The sequence below is a fragment of the Myxine glutinosa genome, chromosome 12 (assembly GCF_964187855.1).
Source record: "Myxine glutinosa chromosome 12, kmMyxGlut1.1, whole genome shotgun sequence".
Taxonomy (NCBI): domain Eukaryota; kingdom Metazoa; phylum Chordata; class Myxini; order Myxiniformes; family Myxinidae; genus Myxine; species Myxine glutinosa.
The window spans coordinates 92536382-92564286 of NC_136272.1; the positions used below are offsets into that span (position 1 = coordinate 92536382).

The 27905-nt window shown below is 42.6% G+C and overlaps 1 protein-coding gene across 1 annotated transcript in view; it reads left to right on the forward strand.

Annotated features, from left to right (window-relative positions):
- LOC137437607 (neuronal PAS domain-containing protein 3) overlaps window positions 1-27905 on the forward strand; it is a gene marked incomplete at its 5' end in the record, with an annotated part of 383205 nt that overhangs the window by 166074 nt on the left and 189226 nt on the right. Inside the window, one exon of the mRNA XM_068132076.2 lies at window positions 12801-12890. Within this exon, the coding sequence (XP_067988177.2) occupies window positions 12801-12890 (90 nt within the window). The remainder of the gene's footprint in view (window positions 1-12800; window positions 12891-27905) is intronic.

Here is a 27905-nt window from a genome sequence, read left to right on the forward strand (position 1 = left end):
CGACCAACGTAGCTGAGGCATTGAGCGATTGAGCATTGTTTTTTAACACCATGTAACAGTGCCGCCGGAAGGACATGATATGGCGGACTGTAGAATCCGAACGCAAACGGAAGGGAATCATGGAGATTTTTGACACCACGGTGCCAAACTGTGTTAAAACGGACAAAATCTGTTCGTTTTTAACAAAAGGCGGTAAATTAGATAAAGTGATTTTCACCGCCGGTGAGTCCAACATACTAACGTTAACGAAAATATCTGGCGGTAAGGACAAACCAGTTTCAACCGCCTGAGCGACATAGCGCTCCTCGGAAAGAAAAACAACAACTCGTTGGTTCATCTTTGAAGCTGCTAACACATTTTCAAAACCAACGAGTTCACCCAAGCCCATCACGACGTCATCGACCCGAACCCCGTCGGGTGGACTAACTATTACCCCATTTTTACGAGTAAGTGACTCGTAAATGCTGTTCTGCAAACGACTGTTTGCCATAGCGATAAATGAACCAAAACTAAGGAAAAATTTGAAAAAGCAAAACAAAATAGAACCCATCGCAAACAAAGCCTGCAGGCGAAGGTAAAATGAAAAGAAATAGAATAAGGGAGCCGATAAACGACGATAATGAAAAACACGACAAGCAGAGCACAGGCCCGAAGAACACAAGGTTCTTTAGGACTCGCACCAAACTCACCGTGCGCGCTCTCTTTCTCTCTCTTGTCTCAACAAAGAAGGAAAACACGGGGAAAACTTCACAAACACGTACAAGGACACAGAGGGAGTGAAAAGGGGGATGGGAAAGGCAACAACACAACACAGTACTCACAGCTCCTCACACACAGCAGCCATGATTGCCACACCCACGCACGACTCACCAACGACCAGCAGGGGGCGCGTGAGAGAGAGAGTGAGAGTGAGAGTGAGAGTGTGTGTGAGACAGACTTTTCCCAGGACCAGAAAGCCCACTCAAGAGCACTCCGCTCTTTGTGGAAATTGTGATCACTTGCACTCCCGTTCAGTAATGGCATCTTAAAAAATAGGTGCATTTGAAGACAGAGTTGTGGTGTATTCAGGGAGAGGGCTGTGCACGAAGGAATGCAGCTTAAATTTTGTAACGTTTCCTTCCTTGGAGCTTACACAAAAGGGAAGTCAATTTAAAATGCCACCACGTATCTGCTTACATAGTTAAAGCGTCACAGAGAAGTCATATCACCATGGCGATATGCCGTTCTTTTACACTTGAATCCAACATGGTTTGTGCATCTACTGATGTGAGGACATCCTGCAGTTATTTGAGTGAAGGGCAGCCATTGGCAGTATATTTTCACTGCCAAGCTGCATGATATGGAAAAATGGTCCAAAACCTAGAACCTCATAGTCAACTCAGGTGGACTTGTGTTTCTGTTCTGTCTCTCTCGACATATCGTCTTTTCATATCCCTTTCAAAATACTGACTGCTGGAGTTTCTTAGAATAGTTATAAGCCACAACCTGCTTGCCTGACCATCTCTGTAAAGTGACTGAAAGCTCGAGGCTCTTTGATGTGCCAATCTTTGCCTCAACACAACTCAGCTTCGTGTTCAGCATGCGGCACTTTCATATGCAGGGTTCTGAGGTATTCCTTCTCACTGTGGACCGAAGCAGCTGTGCATCGGGTGGCATTTCTTGACATTGAGATATCTGAAGCCTTCCTTTTCATGAGTATCCATCTCCATGAAGTGGAGACACTTCCTGCTACATCTGGAAATATTAGGCCTAATGTTTCATGAGGAATCTGGCCTCCACGAAGTGGGAGCACTCTTCCTGTTACTTGGTCACTGGAGACAGGGTACAAGATGTCCGACTCTTCTTGTTCTTCTTCCTCTCCATTTTATTACTTGCAAAATCGAAGATTTTTCAACTATATTGTTGGGTTGCGTTTGTGGTGTCTGTCTGTCTGTCTGTCTGTCTGTCTGTCTGTCTGTCTGTTTGTTTGTTTGTTTGTCACTGGCCTACAGGTCACAATTTTCAACCGATCTCCACGAAACTTCACCAAATGGTAGAGTTGGTCAAAAACAAGAAGCCTATTGTTTTGGGGTCAATAGGTCAAAAGGTCAACATAGGCCAAAGGTCACCAACTTTGCTAAATTTCTAAAATCCTCCATTTTCATCCGATTGACTTGACATTTGAAGAGGACTTGCATATCTGGTCACTGAATTCAACCACCAAGTATTTTTGAGGTCAACATAGGCCAAAAGGTCAACATACGCCAAGTTTCAAAAATCCTCAATTTTCATCCGATTGACTGGAAAATTGAACAGCATTTGCACATTGAGTCACTAAATAGGGAAACTATTTTTGAGGTCAAAAGGTCAAAGGTCAACTCAAGGTCAACCGTCCAAAATCATCATTTTTCATCTGAAAAATCGTCACTTTTCTTCCTATTGACCCGAGCTTTGATCAAGATTGTCAATTTTAATCTTGATGAAATGGACAATTTGCTGTGTCAATGGAATTTTTTTTCTTGGGGGTGGGGGTGGATTTTGCAAGTATCCTGTTCCGCATGACGTCGTCTTGTTTGGTTTGTTCATCCTTTCCTGCCTATTCACCTTTACAAGATTTATCATGTCGACATGTTCATGAATTAACGAATATACCAACCCTTTTTCTTTACATCCTGCCTCCGGTATTCTTCCCAAACTCTACCCAAGTCCGTTGTCTGACGAGGCTTTAACATTGGCCACTTACTGACACCTCTTGTCACACAAATCCTCCGTTCTCGCTATTCGTTAGTTTTATTCCTCAACAATTCCTCATGATTATTCATGCTCACGGAAAGGGCCTTTTATGCATTAGATATACAAAATGGCAGTTGTGTTTAACCCCTTTCCTTTCTATGGGAGATGGAACTGGGAAAAGAAAGAGAAAGCGGAGAAGGGATTAAAGAGGGGGATAAAATGTATGGAAGAGGGGAAAAATTAAAATACGGTTGGGAAGAGTTTGAGAATAAGGAAAAGGGGAATGCCTGGGAAAATTTTTGCAAATGTGGATGGAGGGGGGTCAAAGTCCAAGATTTCTGGAAATTCATATACATCACATGTGAATGGCCTGTCACCTCATAATCCCAGGGTGCTGAATTGCCAGGAAGTGTGTTCCACAGGTAGAAAATATAAAGAATGCATTCATGAAGATAACCGGCTTATATGTTGCAAAAAGGGACAGGGAGGGATAGCCAATTATCGTATGAGTTAGGAGCCACTGGTCGATCTGAGAAGTGACAAGTCCCATTAAGGTGGAGTTCCCAATTGCGCGGCGTGCAAAATACTTGAAAAGGATGAGTATTCAGGAGTCTCAAAGAAGAACTCGAGATGACATTAAAAATCCACTTTGGAAATCGTTTTTGAAATGTGCTTTTAGCGTCGACGAGTCGGGTAATGTCATTACAGCTTTAAAATGTTTGCTTTTTACTTCAACTCGAGAATAACTTCGAATTTCATTCCTCCATTTTTTTTCAATACGATATCACTTTGTGGTGGTGAAAGAAAAAGAAATGTCGGAATGCATGAAATATTACTCATGGCTTCACTTGGATGAGCTTACTTTTGTTTCTTCAACGAAAACGGTATTGATCATTCGATTGGTCCGTCCACAGAGCAATAAGTTCTGGTTGATGAATGAGTGTTATTGTCAAAATGGCCGACCATTATATCTGTGCAAATTTACAAATAGCGGGCGTCGTGAGCCTCGAGCAAACATTCACTCTGCGGCAAAAGGTCAAACGTGAGTTTTAAAAGCATCCCTCATGTTGACAGCCTTCAAGACGAGACTCAGATGCTGCGAGGGGATAACAGGGCCGATGGACACCCGACGCGCCGGGCCCTTTTCTCTGAGGCAAACGTTTCGTCCTTGGCAGAACCATTTTCCATGGGATTAGCGGATTTCCTAGATCCCGTCACAACAGCACGTCGGACGGGGCGAGATCTTTCGCTTTGGGGTGCCTGGAAGATCCCCGAGTGACGCATGCGCATCGCGCATTCCCAGGCGATGTTTTTTCCTGATGAAAGCTCCTCCAGGGCCCTTGGGGATATCGGGAATCGTACTTTTGCTGTCCACAACTGATCGTACTTTCCCGTGCTTTTGATTTTTTTTTTAATACCCAGCCAAATAGGTTCAAGTTATTGATGAGGATTTGAGGAAGGAGTTTTGTCTTCATGGGCCATTTCTGGTCTTCTGCAAAGCCAGGTAGAAGGAGCCGGTGGATTAAACAAGCATTGAGGGAAAATGCATCGTCACAGCAGATAGGGCCGGCATCTAACCATTCCTGTCTACAAAATGCTATCGTTCCCATTAATTAAATTCCACACAGACAGCTAAACGTACCCACAGCTTGAAAGTTGGGGTGACAGTCATTCTGAATTAGATGACTTATTAACAGGGACAATTGCACGAAATGGAACTCAAGCCTCAAGCCGTCAGTAATACAGGACAAGAAACATAGGGGTAATTAATTAATTAATACCCCTGGTGCTCACCTGGTAGAATTAACACTAAACTGCACGCACTAACGGTATTTTAAACCAATTTCAATGGTTGCTAGAAGACAGAGCAGCATGTAGAATCATACGAACATAATTATAACACTTTAAACAAAAAAACAACCTATTCTGGGGGGGCACGCCCCGCCTCCCCCAACCCCATATACTTCCAAAGACCCCAATTTTACTAATGCCTTGAACAAACATTGGTACATCATGGGTGATTATGGTTGTGGTGAAGTTTCATCGAAATTGTGTGGGTAGTTTCTGAGAAGAAAGCAAATACCTATTTTAGTGGGGGTCACACCTGGACCCACTTTGACCCCCCCATACACGCCCTTAGACCTTGATTTTCTTAGTGCTGTGAACAAACTTCGGCACATCATGGGTGATGAAGGTTGTGGTCAAGTTTCATCGAAATAGTTTGTGTAGTTTCAGAGGAAAAAGCAAATTCCGATTTTGGGGGTTAAACCTGGATCCACTTTGACCCCCGGGAGACCCCCTTAGACGCCGATTTTTTTTAATACCGTGAACAAACTTTAGTCACAACACAACAAATATCATTTGTGCCAAATTTGGTCGCAATCCCATCAGCGGTTTCGGAGAAGAAGTTTCAAGTGTTTACGGACTGACGGACGGACAACGCGCCATCGCATAAGCTCCCCTGAACTTCGTTCCAGGTGAGCTAAAAATGCGTCAGACATGTCTAGAGAAAACCATGCAAAGGAACAAACAGTCAAGGCCAATACAGTTATCCTCACAAAGTCTTTGGCTGTCATTTTAACAGAGATTCAAAACTGGTTAAGTATTAAAAAAGACTTGTGTAATAAGCGAAACTTTCCCTCACAAGTGTTATACACACAAGGGCAGCTGGGAGTTTCATGGAAGTCGAGGCCTGCACTGGTTTTAATGTCAAAGCCAAATTAGTGTTGTATTTTTGTGGGTTTTTGGTGTTTGTCCAGAATGTCTTGTGTTTGTGTGTGCTAGTTTATGTTTCCATGACTATTCACATTATTATGTGCCCTGGGGTTTGTGGTTGATAATTCATTTGTTTTGTTTTGTTTGTTGTGTTTTATGCATAATTTATAGGTTTACAGTAAAGTATCACAAACCTGGAGTTTCCTGATACATAGAGAAGTAGAGATAAAAGTCATCATGATGTACAATGGTGGAAACAAACAAACAATCAATTTCTTAAGTGACACTTTTAATTTGGAAGTAAGATCTCAAACTCCTTACGATGACCTTAGGCTTAGGGCATATTTTCGCTACCTTTTGTTTTGCTTTCATGCTCCATCTAAAACAGGCACAGATAAACAACTGGGACATTTGGGGATATAGCCCTAACCCTGACCCATTCCCTCCCTCCTTCCCCCAACCCATGTGGCCAATTATTGTATTAAGGCAATCTGCTTGAAAAAGAAAGAAAACTTGCAGCAAATGCCAACTAGAAGAGCACATTCCCTCCGCCAGGCTGCTACTTTACAATTTGTATCTCGCAAATAGACCGGATCTGAATCCAGACCTTAACCAAAATCGAATCGACTTGTTATTGTCACTGAACCAACTCATCCACCTAGTTTTTCATAATGCATCCACAATATTTTGAAATATTGTGCCATCTCAATGGTTTTTGGCTCTATTTATCTATCTATCAATGGTGAAGAATCACTTACACATTTTTTTAAATTCTCGTATCCGAATCCAGATCTTCACCAAAATCTAAACAGTTCGTCCTTGTCGCCTACCCAACCTGTCTACCAAGTTTCTTCCAAATCTGTCCATAAGTTTTTGAGATACTGGCACTGGGTGCCTTGAATGTATACTTGGCATCATTAAATCAGGAGATTACCAAGGCATTTTTGAGAGCAATGTTCAACCCAGTGTCAGAAAGCTGGGTCTCCGTCGAAGGTCATGGGTCTTGCAGCAGGACAATGACCCAAAACACACTTCAAAAAGCACCCAGGAATGGTTCAAGACAAAACGCTGGACTGTTCTGATGTGGCCAGCAATGAGTCCAGATCTAAATCCCATTGAACACCTGTGGGGAGATCTGAAAACAGCAGTTGGGAGAAGGCACCCTTCAAATCTGGGAGAAATGGAGCAGTTTGCATAAGAAGAGTGGGCCAAACTGCCAGTAAAGAGTTGTAGGAAGCTCATTCATGACTATAGTTATTTTGTCCAAGGGCCGTGCTCACAAATAGTAAGTCTCGGGTGTCAATAATTTTGTCAACGCCATTTCTTTTTATTTTCTGATTTAAAAGGATATTTTACGTTCTGAATCAAAAACAAATGTTCTGTTGTATTAACCGTGAAATAAAGAATTGTGGAGACCAAATACTTTTGTCAATTTCAACTACTTTTTCGAGAAAATTGTGAGTTATTTGAAAAAAGTGCAAGGGTGCCAATATTTTTGGCCATGGCTGTATGATAGCCTTTCTTGCATATAAATGAATAAATATGCTTTGGTATTACAATCGCTAATTTCTTAAATTTTTGCAGATTTTACTGCAGATTTCGACATTTATTTCGGAGATGTGGTCCTCAAATGTGAAATCATATTTCGATTATATACTTTAATTAGTCCATGAGAGGCCATCGTGGAAAATCGCAACATGTAAATATAGCATAAAATCGCTCCGAGCTCCTAATTTGAAAACTATAGCACCTACAAAAGCGATGTGTGTAGTGATTCGTAGACATTAGATGATGTGTGAGGAAAATGAAAAAAAATAAATTTTTGAGGGCTTAATCTTGCAGAAAAGTGTTTCCAAGGCAAGATATTTTTGTGCCGGCCGAAAAAGTTTAAGACTCCTTGTGGGATACCGGGCCGACCAATGTTAAAGACTGTTTTAGTCTTAATTAAATAAGCCAGTTAAATATCTTCAACAAGCGTGTTTAAATTCATCCAAACACCCAGTTTTCATTCAAGCACTCCTTTGATGTTCCGTTGGTATGCATACAAAGTTTTGAGCCTCTAGGTATGGTTTTGTAGTTATGGAGAAGACAAACTAACTGACACACACACATATTGTATTTTATGATATACTTGTGTGTATGTGTATGTATATATATATATATATATATATATATATAAAGCAGGTTCGGCACAGGCATGCAATGCGAAGTTTTCATTATTACATTTGCAAACTCTAATGGAACCAACAAGTTGTTTACAACAGTTTTCTGCTGGCCTTGATTGATGGAAACTCATTGTGTGCAGTCAAGAGTGGTGTTCATGCCTTTTAAAGACGAACATGCATGTACCGGTAGTTGAAGTGAAGCCTGCTTTTAAAGCTTCTTCGGATGCACAACCTTAGATGCAATGCTGAGAGATTTCTGCCGGGTTGCGTGCTAATGGATCGGATTCATTGCGGTTCCTTTTCTTTTTTATTCCCTTCCCATCTGTAAGCCTAAATTGTGCTGTTCCCTCAGCTACAAAGCATGATTTAGTGCTGTCATCAATCGAAAAGTTTGACTAAATAACCAGAATGAAAGAAAAAAATTCCAACTCAAGATCATTTCCTTATGAAGGAACTAGTCGTCACACGAAACAATAATAATAAGTGCAATGAGCGCAGCAGGAAGATAATGATTAAGTTTGAACCTCAATGCAGCTTTGCAAAAATAATGCATCATATGATTTATGTGTATTGTTCAATTGTATTCCGATCTTACAGCATTGAGGTTGCTTGGATTATAATATGATATTCGCTACGGCATCACACCCATGTGGGTGGTTTCTGTCATCTTTAATTAATATCATCCCATTGAAGCCCAAGAAAGGCCTCACGGGCCTCACGGGCCTTGCGAGGCTCGTTTGGATTGCTCACAGCATAAAGTTTTTGAATTCTGTGTACGCACTGGAAGAGACGATGACGAGACATGTGGGATTAGACAAGCGCGAGCAATGATGAATGTACGAGTGTAGTATTACCATATTGTTTGTCAAATTCGTGTACCGGTATTTGATTGATTTTAAGTTGTGCAGCCATTCAAGACAGCCAGCTTTATCTACAGAGGATTGCACATTGCTAATTATGTTGCTAACAAAAACATTACATCAATGTGGCACCCTTGTTTATTACCTCTGCCACCGAAGGCGGACGGAGGTTATATTTTCACCCCTGTCTGTCTGGCTATTTGTTTGCAGCAGGATATCTCAAAAAGTTATAGATGGAGTCAGACGAAAGTTGATGGATAGACAGGTTGGGTGAGTGACAAGGACGAATTTATTCAATGTTGGTGAAGATCTGACTAATATATATTTTATTTTCTAAGTGATTCTTCACCATTGAGAGAGAGATAAGGCCAGAACCAACATATAGCACGATATTTCAAAAAGTTTTGGACAAGATGTGACAAAACTTGGTGGATGAGTTAGTTGGGTGACAAGAACAAGCCGTTTAATTTTGGTTCAGGTACGGATCCAGATTCAGCCTATCAGGGGGATACAAAACGTAAACTGTTGAGCCTGGCGGAGGTATGTGCTCTACCGAGTGCCATTCGAGTTACCTCCGCCACCGAAGGTGGATGGAGGTTATATTTTCACCCCTGTTTCTCTGTCTGTCTGTTTGTCTGTCTGTTTGTCTGTCTGTTTGTCTGTCTGTGAACAGGATATCTCAAAAAGTTATGGACAGATTTGGACGAAATTTGGTGGACAGATTAGGTGTGTGAGAAGGACGAATCAATTCGATTTTGGTGAGGATCCGAATCTGGATCCAGATATGTAAATTTTTTATTTTTAAGTGATTCTTCACCATTGGAGAGATTTGGCCAAAAATGAAAAATAGCATGTTACCGTATTTCAAAAAGTTTTGCATGAGTTATGACAAAACTATGTGGATGAGTTGGGTTTTTCATCAAGATGACACAAAACGATTAAAATTAATTTAAAAAAAAACATTTTTGTTTCTTCATATTTCCTTATGGCTGAAAGGATAGTCTTGAGGTCTGTGCACTCACTGCTGAGCTGTCAAGTCTGGGTTTGATTTCTGACCTAGCTACAAACTGTCATCCTGGTGTTTTGCAGGCAGGGCAAGGCATCAATGAGTGTGTCGTCCATTGGAAAGATGTTAACCTGGAGCACCAGTCTACCTGCACTGGCCATTTGTGGTCATTATATATCCCACAATGTCTTTTGTGAAAAGTAGGCGAGTTATTGCCAGCACCCTGAACAAATTACAAATTCCTACTCTTGGTGATTATTGGGAAGGCAAATGAAAACTACACAGCAAAATCCTTGCCAAGAGACTGCTTCGGCAGCGTCGACGCTCTGTACAGGGTGAGTCGCAAGTCCCAGGATACTGTTTTAGCTGCTTATACAAGAGTTGTTTATACCATCTACCAGGGTGAGCCAGAAGGTGGAGGAGGAATAACATATTACAGTAATAAAAGTAATACATAATACCGGAATAATAATAACACATTACAGTAATAAAAGTAAGCCTGGTGTTGGCTTAAGCGGTTAGGGTGCCGGCTTGGGATCCTAGGTTCCTGGGTTCGAACCCCGGTCGATCGCTGAATTAACGCCAGGGGGGTTGACTCAGCCTGCCATCCTACCGAGGTCGGCAAATTGAGTACCAGCTTGCTGGGATGAATGATCACTGTGTGTACCCCGATTTAGAATAGGTACACCGTATCCCTGCGCATCGTAAGAGCGTGACCAAGGGTTGGCGTCAGGAAGGGCATCCGGCTATAAAAAAAAAACTGCCTCAAACAGGGAACCATGATTGTCATGGGGCCCGCAAGGGTAACCCCCGCTCTAGCGGGGAAAATGGCCTTAAAACGATCATTCATTCATTCATATACAGTCATAAAAGTAATACATAATACCGGAATAATAATAATAACATATTACAGTATTATAACTCTTACAATACCTCCTTACACATCGAGTGCATCCGTATGACGTCAACTGTTGTAACAAGCTGTCAACCTGTTTTCATGATCTACATCTGACAATTCACAAATGACATTTGGTTTATATCGTCCCACGTGAAGGTCCTCTTTCATTTTGCGACGTAACAATGAATATAAAACACCCAACTCTGCAGAACGTTTCCGTAATCATTTATTCTGAGATCTGATAACGGATGTTTTAATGTAATGAATTCCCAATTCACGAATGTTTGGTCGCTCGCTGTGCTTGCTGTCGAGTACACATACATTTCCAGTCTGAAATACCTTTTTTTCCTTGAGATAGAGATTTGTTTTTGACGGTGCTGGCTTTCCAAAATGCTCCTCAAATCTTATTGCACCTGTTTCATTGTCTTGTTTGTGTTTCTCTTCTACCAGCCTCTCTTCTACTGTAAATGGACTGGTGTCTGCCATCTTCGTTTAATGTAGCTGTATTATTTTAAAAAAAAGAAAAGAAGACAAGTAGGGATATATTCAAAGTACACCACCCCCATGCCAAATAAATAAACTAGAACGGCACAGAGTAGAGAGGATACCTCCGCCTGGTTGGCCATATCACTCAATGGTGAAGAATCACTTAAAAAAAAATTCTACTAGCCGTATCCGTATCTGAATCTTCACCAAAATTGAATCGATTCTTCCTTGTCACACACACAACCTGTCCAAGTTTCGGCCAAATCCGTCCATAACTGTTTGGGATATCCCGCTATGTATCGTTTTTGGCCCTATCTCCCAATGGTGAAGAATCACTTAAAAATTAAATAATTCTCATATCCGAATCCATATTCATATCTTGACCAAAATCGGATCAAATCGTCCTTGTCAGACACCCAACCGGTACACCAAGATTCAGCCAAATCCATCCATAACGTTTTGGGATATCCCGCTATGTATCGTTGTTGGCCCTATCTCTCAATGGTGAAGAATCACTTTAAAAATTCAATAATTATAATATCTGAATTCATATTCAGATGTTCACCAACATCGAATCGATTATTCCTTGTCATGCATAACCTGCCCACAAAGTTTCGTCCAAATCCGTCCATAACTTTTTGAGATATCCTGCTACGTATGGTTTTTGGCCCCATCTCCCAATGGTGAAGAATCACTTAAAAATTATACGAGCAGGATCCGAATCCGGATCTTCACCAAAATATAATCATTTCATCCTTGTCACATACGCTACCTCTCTGCCAAATTTCGTCCGAATCCATCCACAACTTTTTGAGGTATCTTGTTCACAAACAAATGGACAAACGGACAGACAGGGATGAAAACATAACATCCATTCCACCTTCGGTGGCGGAGGTAATAACATATCCTCCAGCACGAGACAACGCCGGTGCACCTTTGGCGCCCGGCGATGCTGCCATGCAGCACATGGAGACGTAATTGTGCGGGAGTGGTGAACTTGATAATCATAAAATAATTATATAAATAATATTACATATAATTATATAAATATTAATAATATTATAAAATCCTAATAAAGGGAGTGGTGAACTAAATAAATAATCGTAAAAATGAAAATAAATAAATAATAATCGTAACATAATAAGTTTCATAATCAATTGGCTAATATAATACCTAAACCACCACTGCTTCTTCCCAATCTGTAACTTTATGAAAATTAATAATTAAGTAATTAATCGAAAAAATTAATAATTAATCAATTAATTTGTTTATCAATAAATCAAAAATACCCTTTATAGCCAAATCACTTGGCCATTTTCATATACAAATATTAGCTTCGTAGCTGAAAAGGTGCTTGAGATATTGCCCAGATGAGAAAGAAAATAAATAACTGATAAATAAATCGCTAATAATTAAGTAATTAATCAATTAATTCATTAAGCAAAAAATTAAAAATTACCGTTTTTGCCAAAGCACGTGCTCACTAATGTGCTCAAATTTCAGCTTCCTAGCTCAAAGGATGGCTGAGATATCGCCCGGAAAAACAAACAAACAAACAAGCAAGAAAACAAGAAACCGGAATTAAAACTGAGTACTCCCTTTCGGTGCGTGTCATCGCCGATCCCCCTTCGATGCCTGGCGATGACATCATGCAGCATCTGCAGATGGTATAGGAAAGGAGTGGTGTACAACAGTATAAATACATGGTATAAACAAATCATATATATATATATATACTGTATATATATATATATATATATATATATATATATATACGCAGCTAAAATCGTGTCGTGGGACTTGTGACCCTGTAGAGTATGGTACATTGATGATTACAATAATGATGATATCCTTTTAATCTCCATTGTGCTCATGAGTAAAGTTTTCAAACATTGTTTGCCGTGAGACGTGTACATCCACCGAATGGAATGTCTCATGTGTTCCCCTTTCTCACACAGTCTATGGATGGCTTCATCTTTGTCTTGAACCACGAAGGTCGTTTCCTGTACATTTCAGAAACCGTGTCCATATACCTGGGTTTGTCACAGGTAAGATTGTGTGTTCAACTTCTCGTATCCTTTCTCTTTTTACCATGTCATCTGCCCTCTTGTATCCTCTCGCTGTTCCATCCCCCCTCTGTTCGTTTTTAAAATGATATGATTTGTCGATAGTAAAAGTGAAACAGCAAAGGAAATGTGCAACGCAGCACCACTATGACATCACAGAGCTTAATTGGTGTAAATGTGGCAGTTAATTTGCCATTAGTTGTCAACGTGCCAAGATAATGGTGTAACACATATGGCTGCACAAGGGAATGATGTGTGGCAGTTTGAATTTGAATTTCCAAGCATTGTCATTACTGCACTGTACATCCTTGCTTTTTTTTTCCTCCTTCTTACACCTGTTGTGGTATGCTGCCTTTTTCTTTCTCACTCTGAGCCAGTTACCAAATGCCAAAAATTCCATCCCAAGGTAAAAAACATAAAAATAACTTAAAAGCACCGAGACGCAGAGCATCTGAAAAAATTAAAACTAAATAGCCTGCTTCAGAAAACTCCAGAAATGGTCTCAGAAAGGCCGAAAGACCGGTCAATAGTTTTATTGCTATCATGGCATTTCAGTTGATACAGTGAATGCTTCGGTCTAGAAGTGGCGTTTTTGAATGCACTTCGGAATCCTCGATTATACAAGGACAGTTTATCGATAACTTATGCACCTCATCAACGTCGTCTATCAATGAAATGGTTTCTAAAATATTCGTTTCCACAAAAACTTAAAAAGTGAAAATATTTAATTTAATCCGAGCGTAGAATGGTTTTTAAAACGCTCATCTTATTAGTCCCCTACCGGTGTACACCGGAGGGGACTATAGGTTTGCACTCCGTCCCTCCGTCTGTCAGTCTGTCCGTCTGTCAGTCCGTCACGCAAAGAACAGTTTTCCGGACTTTTCTCTAAACGCTTAACGCTAATGATTTCAAACTTGGCACATGGTTTCCTCATGATAAGTTACAGGTCAAGTTCGAACTTCATGACGTTTCGATAATTTTTGACAAAGTTATGGCACTTTGAACTTTGGGAATTTCCCCATCAGTTATCCGGACGACAGACTGCCAGTAGGGGACATGTATTGCAGCGCAATACTCAGACTGCTTGTTATTCACCACTCCTTGACCGTTTTTCGAGCCTTCATCAAAAGATTGTCCTACAATCTCCATCTGAAAGGATGATGTAGTAGTATCGACTCCACAAAATGCTGGGTCGGCTTGGAGGATATTAATCCATCCACTCAAAAGATATTTGAAGACTTCTGCAGACTTGTCCACAGACGGTTCACGTTTATCCCAAACCCGCCAGATTGGATCGAGATTCGGCGATGGTCATGAATATTCTTACACCTCAATCGATTCGCAGATGGCGTCATCCCATTAAATGGATGGCACTCATATCGTTTCAAAGTAGCCATCGCCTTCGCAGAGCATGCTCGGCAACGATGCGATGTTAGGGACGGCATTCATTGAGCCTTACACAGTAATTAAGGGAGCAAAGGTCTACTCGAATTGTGGCACATCTTGAGAAAGCACTTCCAGCTATTTGGACTTTTAGATTGAAACAAGTACTTGTGGAGGTTTGTGTTGTACTCTTTATTTGAAAAGCTTGTGGAGCATTGAAAAGCTCTGTCATACAATACAAATAAATAAATAGAGCAATTAGGTGATACAACAAATTAATTAACAAAAACAACACTTGGTAGAGAGCTTATCTCCGTGAGACGAGCAGGGGTTCTTTACCTTTTTTGAGTCATGGATCCCTTTGAGAATCTGGTGAAAGCTAAGGAACCCTCCCCTGCCATGTATTGTTTTAAACCCAATGGTGAAGAATCACTTTAAAAATTCTCGTATGTGGATCTGGATTTGGATCTTCACCAAAAATTTTGTTCTCGTCACACACCCAACCTGTCCACCAGGTTTCATAATGCATACATATATTTTTGAGATATCCTAACCAAAGGTGCATGGAGGTTATGTTTTCACCCCTCTCTTTCTGTCTGTGACCAGGATATCTCAAAAGGTTGTGGACGAATTCGGCCAAAATTTGGTGGACAGGTTGAATATGTGACAACGATGAAATGATTAGATTTTGGTGAAGATTCGGATCTGGATCTGGATCATAGATTTTAAGTGATTCTTTACCATTTAGTGATAGGGCTAAAACCAATATACAGCACGGTATCTGAAAGAAGTTGTGGATGGATTCGGACGAAACATCGTGGATTGGTTAGGTGTGTGACAATGATGAACCCATTCTATTTTGGTGAAGATCCGGATCCGGATCCGGATATGAGATTTTTTTTTTTAATCTCTAAGTGATTCTTCACCCTTGAGTGTGTTTTTTTGGCCAAAAATGATATATAGCATGATATTTCAAAAAGTTGTGGATGACTTGTGACATAATTAGGTGGATGAGTTTGTTAATTTGACAAAAACAACACTTGGTAGAGAGCTTATCTCCGCTAGACGAGCAGGGGTTCTTTACCTTTTTTGAGTCATGGATCCCTTTGAGAATCTGGTGAAAGCTAAGGAACCCTCCCCAGAAAAATGCACATAAGCACATAAACACAAAAGTAAATAAATGCAGATAAAAACATGGCAAGCAGGAAGGAAAATAGAAAATAGCAGGTCGATGGAAAAATTATATTGATGGGTAATTTAATATACAGTATAATTATATAGGAAAAAAACATGGATCTGAAGATACTATAAAGTTTTAAACCTCACCAGTATATGAGAAGATTCCTGAGTCGTGACAAGCCGTGGAAAGTGAGAAATAAGCACTTAATTATGGAGTAGTGGTACTGGGTGGCGGTCGTGCAAACGACGACACCAAACTGTAAACATGGAGTCTAGCGGCCAGCGCTAAAATCTGGGGCAGGGGACATTTTCTTCAATTTCTATCGACGGGAACTATTCTAGAAGTCATAACTTGACGACGATGACGACTGTATGTTACCTGACTGTACACTCAGTATCATCCCATTTCAACCTACCTTACAGATCTACTAGTCTTCAGTAAGGAAGAATAAGTACATAACAACTTGTACATGGACAAAAAATATAACCTTTTATAAAAAGCGAGCGAAAATAAATTTTAAATTATTTTTATGCGCCTGGTTCACGGACCCCCTGAAACCCATCCACGGACCCCAAAGGGGTCCATGGACCACAGGTTAAGAACCCCTGCGCTAGAGGCTGAACAGTTTACGTTTTGTATCCCATTGATGGGCCGGATCTGGATTCGGATCTTTATCAAAATCGAATCGGCTTGCTATTTTCATCCACCAAACTCATCCACCTAGTTTTGTCATTATCCATCCACAACTTTTTGAGGTATCATTTTTGGCCCCTTTTCTCAATGGTGAAGAATCACTTAAAATTAAACAACTTCCCATGTCCGGATCTGAATCGTTGCCAAAATCGAATCAGATCGTTCTTGTCACAAACCCAACATGTCCACCAAGTTTCGTCCAAATCCGTACACAACTTTTTGAGATATCCCCTGCCATGTATTGTTTTAAGCCCTATATACCAATGGTGAAGAATCACTTTAAAAATTCTCGTATGTGGATCTGGATTTGGATCTTCACCAAAATTTTGTTCTCGTCACACACCCAACCTGTCCACCAGGTTTCATAATGCATACATATATTTTTGAGATATCCTATCCAAAGGTGGATGGAGGTTATGTTTTCACCCCTCTCTTTCTGTCTGTGACCAGGATATCTCAAAAGGTTGTGGACGAATTCGGCCAAAATTTGGTGGACAGGTTGAATATGTGGCAACGATGAAATGATTAGATTTTGGTGAAGATTCGGATCTGGGTCTGGATCATAGATTTTAAGTGATTCTTTACCATTGAGTGATAGGGCTAAAACCAATATACAGCACGGTATCTGAAAGAAGTTGTGGATGGATTCGGACGAAACATCGTGGATTGGTTACGTGTGTGACAATGATGAAATGATTAGATTTTGGTGAGGATCCGGATCCGGATCCGGATATGAGATTTTAAAAAATCTCTAAGTGATTCTTCACCCTTGAGTGTGGTTTTTTTTTTTTTGGCCAAAAACGATGTATAGCATGATATTTTAAAAAGTTGTGGATGACTTGTGACATAATTAGGTGGATGAGTTTATTAATTTGACAAAAGAAGCCAAGATTTTGGGTCAGGTCTGTATCCAGATCCGTGGGATACAAAAGGTAAACTGTTCAGCCTGGCGGAGGTATGCTCTCTACTTTCGTCGGAGTGCCGTCCTAGTTTTGTATTCTGTTGCAATTGCATGATCACAATACATCTCAAATACTTCAGCTAAACGAGTTTTGTGGACAACGAATTGTACAACATCGTATCTCAGGTATAAATAGTCCCCTCTCTTCGCTTCTTATAACACTGTTCTTTATCGTTGTAACCTGAAACGAGTGTTTTACACAATTCTCTGTACCTGTGCTTGTCGATTTGTTGAAAGATTCTTCACGTCCGACCTGAGAGCAACTTGCGCTGTATTGAACGTTTTTGTCGATTCAGCCTCCATTTGATGCCGTTCAAGCTTGACGAGTCCATCTTCCCTTCACTCCCCATCACTAAATGTTTGTGTCCATAACTGTCTGTACGGCGATCGTTTTGCCATCAATGCTGTACTTTTATGACTAATGTCTCCACCATCATTGATTCCTCCGATGTGTGCAATTGTCACAGTTTCTTTTCGTGCTGTGGTGCCATATGTTGCATCACGTGGTCAAGTAAATTGGATTTCTAGTTTCGTTCAAGGAGAAATTCAATGGGTAAATATGCTCTACAAATTGTTTCAAAATGCCAGAGAGGACAATTACCATATCGTGATTGTTGATTAAAAAAAATAATCAAGCTGTCATCACAAATGACAGTCAGGAAGGAGTTATGGCTGAATATGGTGTGTCGTCATCATCATTATCATAATCATCAGTACCGTTCCCTTTACAGAGCAAAGCTTCTGAAGCAGTCTTTTGGCAAGGTGTAGTATGATGGCTGGTTTGGTTGTGCTGGGTGGTTTACCGTTGCCTTCCCAGCAGTCATTAAGAGCAAGAATTTGTAATTTGTTTCAGGTGCCGGGATAACTTGCCTACTTTTTGCAAAGGGTCCCCCTGTGCTGTCTTTCCCTCGTGGTCCCCCCTGTGCTGTCTTTCCCTCGTGGTCCCCCTGTGCTGTCTTTCCCTCGTGGTCCCCCTGTGCTGTCTTTCCCTCGTGGTCCCCCTGTGCTGTCTTTCCCTCGCGGTCCCCCTGTGCTGTCTTTCCCTCGTGGTCCCCCTGTGCTGTCTTTCCCTCGTGGTCCCCCTGTGCTGTCTTTCCCTCACGGTCCCCCTGTGCTGTCTTTCCCTCGTGGTCCCCCTGTGCTGTCTTTCCCTCGCGGTCCCCCTGTGCTGTCTTTCCCTCGTGGTCCGGTCCCCCTGTGCTGTCTTTCCCTCGCGGTTGTCAGCTCTTTCACGAGCCTCGATTCAGTATACAAAAAAAAAAATAAAGGCGCCATCGGATATCTAACCTCTACCAGCGATCAGTGTTATCAGCCGGGTCGTCCAGCTTAATGTCCATCTGAGGGACAGTGCACACATGGATACCTCGCCCTTCCTGTGAAACATCAAGAGATGATTATACCTGGGTCAGGATTCAAACCCAAGCTAGCTGGCGAGCTCAGAGGCAAGTCTACATAAATCTAGGTTATCTCGCCAGCCATGTATGGTGTATAGGTGATGCCATTATAAGCTTTGTAGTTGACTCTACCCTCAAGACAATTTGGTACTGCCATTAAAATTCTCATATTTTTCCCATTGCAAAGCTGTGCTCGCGACATCCCATGGACAGAATAAAAGGTAGAGAAATGAAAAAACTCAACCAAACATGGTATGAGTACGTGTTTACGGGCTATACCTACATATTACATGCACAGTCATGGATTGAGGATGTTAAATTGAGAAAAATATGATTGAGAGAAGGGAGATAACAGTTTCCTTGAAGAAGAAGAAGAAGAAGAAGATAACAGTTCCCAGAAGTGAATAACAGTGATCATAAGGGAAGGGAGTTGGAGATAAGGAGTTGTGTGTGGGAGTTAGGGAATTGGGAGGAGAAAGGATATTGTACACAGACACTGAAAGCAAATATTTTACAGGAATATAATTTATTTCTACAAATGCTTCGATATTGTAGGTATGAAAAGAGGAGAGGGAGCAGAGAGAAAAGTGACATCACAAAGATGGCAATGCCGGTACCCAGAGTGCCCCAGGAAGTTACGTCATTTCCCCCAAGATATCGGCGCTTGTTTTATGTTGCAACTCCTCCACAAGCCTTAAGCCCTGTAAATATGTAACTAATAAAGCTTTGATGACAATAGCTCAAATGGTAAAAAGTTACAGTACACACACACACACACACACACACACACACCACACCCCCCCCCCCCCCCCCCCATATTCTGCCCTGCAGGGGACGGACTAGTAAATAGCCCCAAATCATGATAAATGTAGCGCATCATCACTTCCCATGTGGTATAATTGTAACAAAGTTGTTGTTTGGAGGGCAGAGGGAAGGGTGGATGTAATTATTGTCGAGTATTGTTTTTTAATTGCAGACACTTGAATTCACCAATAGGATGTCTCAAGTCTGTGTATGGTCCATATGCATTCATAACTATCCCAGAAATATTTTAAATCGGGAATGCCAGCAGCAAAAGCTTGTTGGAAAGTTTTTGGCAATGATGAAGGCTTTAAAACTAGGAATTTTTTTGAACTCAAACAAGTCGGATTTCACAAAATAACAAACAACTTATCTGATCATGAAGACATTTTTGACTTTGCATCCTTTAAAAAAAAAAAAAAAAAAAAAATATATATATATATACAAGCTCAATGCTCATGGAAAAGTGAGAACATTGAACGCATCAAAGCACTAAACAACAAAAGGAACGGGAGGAAGAGGGGGAAAACACCAACAGCAGGTTGAAGGATATTCTAGAGGAAGACTTGTTAAAATAAGAGATCTGGGGAGGAAAGAGGGGTAGGGAGGGACACATGGCTGTGTGGACAAGATGGACACAGAAGCAAACTCTCAGGGAGGAAAGACTGGAAATTTGGAAGAGAGTGGGGTTGAGGCTGGGGGATGGGAGGAGTTAACAGGGGTAAAAAAAGGTCATGGTTTTGGATGGGGGATGACCTGAGATGGTGGTGAACAGCTGTCTGACCTGGAGGGAAGAATGAGATTGAAGAGAATGTGGATGTTGGTTCCACAGGTGAGAAAATAGAGAAACAAATGAGTGGAGGTGAACAGTGATTGTCGATTTTGAGAGTTTCACTAGAAGGGGGTTGATGGTAGACCACATGAACCCTTCAGAAACCTGGTTGGGATAAGGGGGGGGGAAAGCATGGTAAAAGTAGAGGATGCAGGACTAGAAAGGAGGCAGTGGAAGACAGAGAAAACCACCAACCTGTCTGCGAAAGCTACGTTTGCCTTCATCGTGGGAGATCCTAATGCCCTTATAGGCCTTGGTTTCCATGGCATCAAGCTGAGCAAGGTGTGAGGCGGGGGCCAGAGGGGAGAGCAGTACTTCACCATCAAGCTGCGGATGAAGGCCTTTTAGGTGGATAGGAGTTCAGGTGTGCCAAGGAAGGACTTTGTACAATGGAAGATGCCCAGTCGGCGTCTGGCTTTTGAGGCCAACTTTGAAATGTGGTTTACCCAAGAAAGATCCTGGCTGATCGTGACATCCAGGAGTTTGAATGAATGACCTGCCTCAAGAGGATTGCTAAGAAAGTAGATAGGAGGGTTTGCCATATGGTCCTTTCAGAGAGAGATAGCGAGAGTATGAGATATGTCAGGATTGAAAGACATATTCCAAGTTTTTGACCATCTTGTGATTTTGGGAAGGTCTGAAGAGAGGGAAGAGGCTGCAGCCTGTCTGTCTGAAGGATGAGGGCGAGCAGAGAGCAGAGGGTGGAGTCTTCATCAAATAAATAAAGATGATTTCAGAGGTCATTTATGAATATCATGAATAGAAAACTGGGTCGCGCAGACTTGAAACTGCGCCATTAAGCACCAGCTTCGACTTTGATGAATCTCTTCATAATTTTTATGGAAGCAGCCGTGATTTACCAAAACGTGAATGTAACGCCAAGTGTTTCTCCAGCATGAACCCACAAACAATTCAGTGGCTTCACATACGTGTACAGACATCCCTTTACATGCTGCGTGTCAAGCAAGGAAGCAGCACATACCATTTTTGAAGTCTTTGGTGTGACTTGCCAGGATTTGAACCACCAACCTCCCAGAATCAGAGTGGACGATCTAACAATAATTATAAAACACACCACCTGTGTAATATTTCACTTTTTGTCCCCCGTCGCACCGTGGAGCGAAAGGGGGACTATGGTTTTCCCCTCCGTCCGTGTGTCCGTCCGTCCGTCCGTGCGTGCGGGCGTGCATGCGTGTGTAAGCGAAGGACCGCATTCGAATTTGGTGTGTGGGTGCAACCCACGTCAAAATCCAAGATGGCCGCCGCCATGTATGTCTGACGCCATGTATGTCTGAACCTTGTGAGCGGAATATCTTGAAAAATAAGCGAAGTACCAACTTCTAATCTGGTGTGTGAGTGTATCTAGGCATAAGGAAGAACCCTATTGAAAATTGGGTCGCCACGTCAAAATCCAAGATGGCCGCCGCCATGTATGTCTGAACCTTCGTCTCCTGGAAAGCAAATCCAACGGAAGGAAATCTCATTTCCTTTCACAAAGCCCGAAACAAGTGTGTGTCCACCCTCAGGAGAGCCAGGAAACAATATCTCTCCGTTCTCAAGACCGAACTCTCTTATCTGTCTCCCTCTTCCAAATCCTGGTGGCGTCTGGTCAAATCCGTTTCTGGTGTTTGTTCCCCCTCCATCCCCTCCCTTACCTCAAACGGCTACACAGCTGACTCCGCACGTGAAAAAGCTGAATGCCTCAACTCTGTGTTTGCCTCTAAATCTTGTGTCCCAAACCCATCCCTCTCTGTACCCACCATACCCAGTCGTACCCTGCTGCTCCTGGACTCCGTGTCCTTTCCTCCTGACAAGGTGGAAAAGTTTCTGTCAACCCTCGACTCTGATTCTGCAACTGGACCCGACGGCATCAGCCCACGGGTCCTAAAATCCTGCTCTGCTGCTCTATCTCACCCTCTCTCTGATCTCTTCACCCTCTCTTTTGCTCAAGTTCAACTGCCATCTGCTTGGAAATCAGCCAACATCACCGCTTTGCACAAAAAAGGTGCAAAAACAGATCCTAGCAACTACAGACCAATCAGCCTTCTCCCAATTATCAGCAAAGTCATGGAATGCATCATTGCTTCGGATATGAAATCTTTCCTCTTCTCCAATGGCTTGATCTCTGATCATCAATTTGGTTTCAGACCAGGTCACTCTACTCTGGACATGCTGCTTCTGCTGTCTCAACAATGGATGGAGGTCCTCAATGCCAAACAGGAAATTAGAGCTGTCTCCCTCGACATATCACGTGCCTTCGACACGGTCTGGCACCCCGCTCTGCTCACCAAACTCTCCTCCTTTGGTATCCATGGAAATCTCCACGCATGGCTGGCGGACTTCCTCTCTAGTCGTCGTCAACGTGTGGCCCTGAATGGGTTTCTCTCATCTCCTCTTCCTGTTCAGGCTGGAGTTCCCCAAGGCAGTGTTCTGGGCCCCGTGCTTTTTCTGGTCTTCATCAATGATCTCTCTGACTCTCTCGAAAATCCTCTCTATCTCTTTGCTGATGACTCCACTCTCTGCCGCTCCATTCCTCTTCCCTCAGATCGGCAGTCTGCTGCCTCCTCACTCTCTGAAGACCTGGACAAAATCACAGACTGGTCAAACAAGTGGAACATGTCTTTCAATCCTGACAAATCTCACACTCTTACTATGTCTCTCCGAAAAGATCGACTGGACAACCCTCCCATCTACTTTCTCAACAATCCTCTCCAAGAAGTTCTGTCGCTCAAGATTTTGGGTCTCACTATCTGCCAGGATCTTTCTTGGGAAAACCACATTTCCAAGCTGGCCTCCAAAGCCAGTCGCCGACTGGGCATCCTCCGTCGTGCGAAGTCCTTCCTCGGCACACCTGAGCTCCTCACCACATACAAGGCTTTCATCCGCAGCTCAATGGAATACTGTTCTCCCCTATGGGCCGGTGCTCCTGCCTCACACCTAGCTCGGCTTCACGCTGTTGAAACCAAAGCTTTCAGAATTATTGGAATCTCCCGCGATGAAGCTATCTCTGAGGGCCTTTCACTCACTCACCGCAGGCAGGTAGGTGGTCTTTCTGTCTTCTACCGACTCCTCTCCGGCCTTGCACCCCCAGCTCTCTCTGTGCTCTGTCCCCCAAATATTCCTACAGGTCGCACAAGATCTGCCAGCAACCCTCTGATGGTTAAACTGCCGAAATCTCGGCTCTCTGCTCACCTTCACTCTTTCATTCCTCTTTTCTCCCGCCTCTGGAACAAACTCCCTCACTCCCTTCAATCCCACTCCTCCCTCCAGGTCTTTAAAACAGCTGTTCACCACCATCTCTTATCTTCCCCCATCCAAAACCTTGATCTTTTCTACCCCCGCTAATTCACCCCAGATCCACCTTGTTTGAAATTCCAACTTCTTTCCTGGAAGTCCTGGCAGTGTCCATATGTTTTATACCTCTCCCACCGCCCCCTTCCCACGCCCCCCCCCCCCCCCCCCAAGCCCTCGCCCTCTCTCAGATCTCTCGATGTCTCCATGTCTCTCGGTCCCTGCTCTCAAATGTTGTGTTTGTGTCCTTCCCCCTCTCTCCCCATCTTGTCTACCGCTCCCTATGTTATATGTTTTATGTGTCGGTTTGTCTTTCTGTGTGATTAATGTTCGCTCTTTCACGAGCCTCGACCTTGTATACAAAACAAAAAAAAAACCAAAAAAAAAAACCTTGTGAGCGGAATATCTTGAAAAATAAACGAACTACTAACGCCTGATCTGGTGTGTGGGTGCATGTACGCATAAGGAAGAACGCTATTGAAAATTGGGTCGCCACGTCAAAATCCAAGATGGCCACCTTGTGTCTTCCACTTTGTCAACTCGCATCACTTCACCGACGGGGGACCTAGGCGTAACGCTTGTTTAACATATGGATCCACTGAAGATGCAATGAGGTGAAAATGCATTCATTATCGGATTCAGTAATCCTCGGTTTTTGAAATTATCTTCTTTGTTGTATTTCTATATTTCTATATTGTCATGTCATATGTACAGGGGAAGGAATGAGTCCATAGTCATTCAGAATGACCTCCTGTAACAAAGGAAAGGAATAAGAGTCGAGCACAATGGGTGGACGAGCATCCCATGGAGACCAGAGATGGTGGGGCAGTCAGATTGGTCCCCATCCTGAAGGTCGTCAATGAGCCAGCTGGGGTTTCCGACCTTCCAGTAGTGTCGTGGTGGTTCTCCTGAAACGAACTCTATTTCCTGAAGCTTACAATGGAAATCTTTAATACCGCTGCCATCAGCTGGATTTGAACCCACAACCTCTGGGATGCTACTCCAGTGTCCTTACCAACAAGCCTGCTGCATCAATATGTCCGCCGCCACTTGGATGGGCATCAAGCCCTGTGTCCCACAAAAGGACCTCTGTATCCCACAAAAGACAACCCAAGCAAGATGTTCCTCTCTACTTCTCCTCAATACCTTGTTGAGTCGAGCAGAGTGGAACAAACCTACCAGGTGTGGAATCTGCTCCTGACCATTTTGATGTGCTCCTGACCTTTTGTAAGAGAACAAAGTCGGCTTACAGATGCTTCCCTTATCGTCGTATGCTTTTTCTTATTGGAGAAAAGTGCATCTTTGTTGTTAATGCCAACCCATTGCTGTAAATGTTATTGATCATTTGCCTTTCTCCGAACTACTGCATCTCAGCCTCCATTTTCACTGCTTCAGTTGCCTCGCGAGCTGGAACAGTCAATAAAAAAAGAATTTAGAGGCAAAAACTCACAGCTCAGGCCTTGCACCCAAATGTCATTTTGAATGCTGCCTGCCTTTCATTAGAGGTGCGATTTGTTTATCGATTTATTACTTTTGCACAACCCCAGACAGATAAATTGTTGCGGTTGAACCGCTTGCATAGGAAAGCACAATAGGAAAAGCGATGTCGGGATTTTAAGGACAGCAGGATGGAATAAAGGTTTGGAGATGTTCGAGAAGAAGGGGCCGTGTGAATACGAACTACGTTGTTTTAATTTCTTCTTCTAACGAGTGCACGGGGAAGTCGCCTCAATGAGCGAGGGAGCTTTGCTTGCCTAACCCCATGACCCAATGGAGACTGGATACGGACGTGATGCCAGCTGGGCGCAGCCTTGGACGCTCATTTTGCTCGCTCGCACGCTCAGTGGGACGCAACAACGCGGGTGTCGAAATGAATTCCTCGCACTTGTCAGATGTAAGATCACCTGGAACGAGCGTGAATCCCCACGGTCTACTGGCCCGAAAGTGCAGTGAATAAGAAATGGCATTGAGAAAATGAAGAAGCATAAAAACACGTGATGTTGTTTACGAGTCTCTCTCTCTCTCGCTATCTCTCTTTCTCACACACACTCACACACACACACACACACACACGCTTGTATCCATTTTCACACCTGCTTTTACAAGCATACTCCCACTGGGTGTGGTGATGCTCGTTAAGTAATGACCAAACAAGGTAGAACCATTTGTACTCGAGAGAAATTCTCGTTGCTTTGGCACAATTTGTTACATTGATGGCTTTCTATAATGTGTTTGGATTGTCTTTTCCAGATATGTAAACATTGGTATTTTGATGCAACTGAAGATGTTGTGAGTTCAGGGTATAGGCTCTGAAGGAAGGTACATACAGTCACCTCCAAGCTGTCTAGCCTGGGTTCGAATCTTTGCCCACCTGTAAACAGTCATCACGTTGTTTCACATGCAAGGAGATTCATCAACGTGTGTACTATCCTTTGGCTGGACCTTAAGCCAGGTGTCCCGTCTGCCAACATTGGTTGGTGGAAGTTAAAGATCCCACGGTGCCCTTCGTGAAGAGTAGACGAGTTATCGCTGGCACCCTGAACAAATTACAAATTCCTACCTTGACTACAAGTCGCAAGTGGTCTGGTCTTCTTGGAGGTTCGTTAACTCGAGATCACACCTTTCTACCTTGGAGTGTAGTTGTTGTCTGGGCAGCAGCTTCAGCACTATAAACAAATTCGCGAGGTAGGTCACGTGTTCCATGTGAATACCCGCTTCTGTTACGATGGGCAACCAACACGTATAATATTTCTCCTCACAGCTATATTCTTCATGCTGATTCAAAGCTGAATTGGAGAAAATGTAACATTTTTCTGCAGTAGGACAAACATACCAGTTTCACAAGGCTGAACATTAAACATTCCACCACTTGGAATGTAATTAATATATATTGTGGGTGTTTTTGGTTTTAAACATAGATTTTCTGATGTTTTCTGTCCCTCCTGCACTTTCTTATGGATATTAAAGATACCACAATGTTTTTGATAATAGTAGGCCATTGTTTGCCAGTACAACAACAACAACATGCATTTTAAGGCCATTTTCCCTGCAGAGCGGGGGTTAGCCTTGCGGTCCCCATGACAATCTTCTCCATTTTGCCCTATTTTCTGCATCTCTCCTTGTTAACCCCCTTGCCCACATTTCTTCTTCCACCATCTTTAGCCAAGTCTTTATCAGTCTTCCCCGTCCTCTACTTCCTTCTACATTCATTTCCATCACTCTTCTCAACCAGTCACTTTCATCCTTCCTCAACACATGACCAAACATCTCAATCTGTTTCTCTTCACAGCATCCATCACAGGCTCTATTCCCATCATCTTTCGCAATTCATCATTTGTCTTCCTCTCTCTCAACGATACTCCGCACATCCACCGAACCATTCACATTTCCACCCTTTCCAGCCTTGGTTGCTGCTCTACGTTCATGACCCATGTCTCACTCCCATAAATCATAATACGTCTCACACATGCAGCATACACCTTTCCCTTCAGCTTCAACGACACTCCCCTCCTCATCAGCACGGCACTCAGATCCTGAAACTTCTTCCATGCACATCTCACTCTAGCAACTGTTGCCGAGTCTGATCCACCTTCTCCATTCAGCATGTCTCCGAGGTAGCAAAATGTTTTGACACCTTCTAGCTTCACGTCGTCTCCAAGATCCAACTCAACATTTCCTCCATCTGCAGCTCCCTCTGTGCACACCTTACATTTGAATGTAGCTGCCACACTGGTTAATGACCCTCTCAAACCACTACATTTTTGATGAACCCACTCAGCGCACATTGTCCATTGAATGGAGTTCACTACGACACCCTTCCTGCACACAGCACACGGCCACTTCCCAGTTCTTTCCACCTCACCACATACTTTACCACTTGCCATCACCTTAGTCTTTCCGATATTCACCTTCAGACCTTTTGTCTCCATACATTCCTTCCACTTGTTCATCTTCTCCTTCAGTCTATCCATACTTTCTGCAATCAACACCAGATCATCTGCTGATGTTTGCTCGTACACTGGACAAATTTCAAATTCCTGCTATATGGCTACACTTTGACTGTAGTGATGGAATGGCTGATTCCCATTACGACTTCCAAATGATATAACGGTCAAAGGATAGACAGACATGTTCCATTTTTGAAATGACGAAGTTTGATCTTTACTTATTATTTTCCCTTAATCTATGTGTGTGAGAGAGATGGATGGGGAGAGAGAGAGAGTCGAAGATTTATTACTGATAGAAAAGACAGCCTTAATTGGTGATGCATCACCAAAATAAACCATCGATTCTTGAGAGATCTGAATAATTCATTCAGCTTATTGAGTTCCCGATTCAGTGATCATATGGTTCATCATCTGGGAGAGAAACAGACAGACAGACAGACAGACACACACAGAGAGAGAGAGAGAGAGAGAGAGAGAGAGAGAGAGAGAGAGAGAGAGATAGAGATAGAGATAGA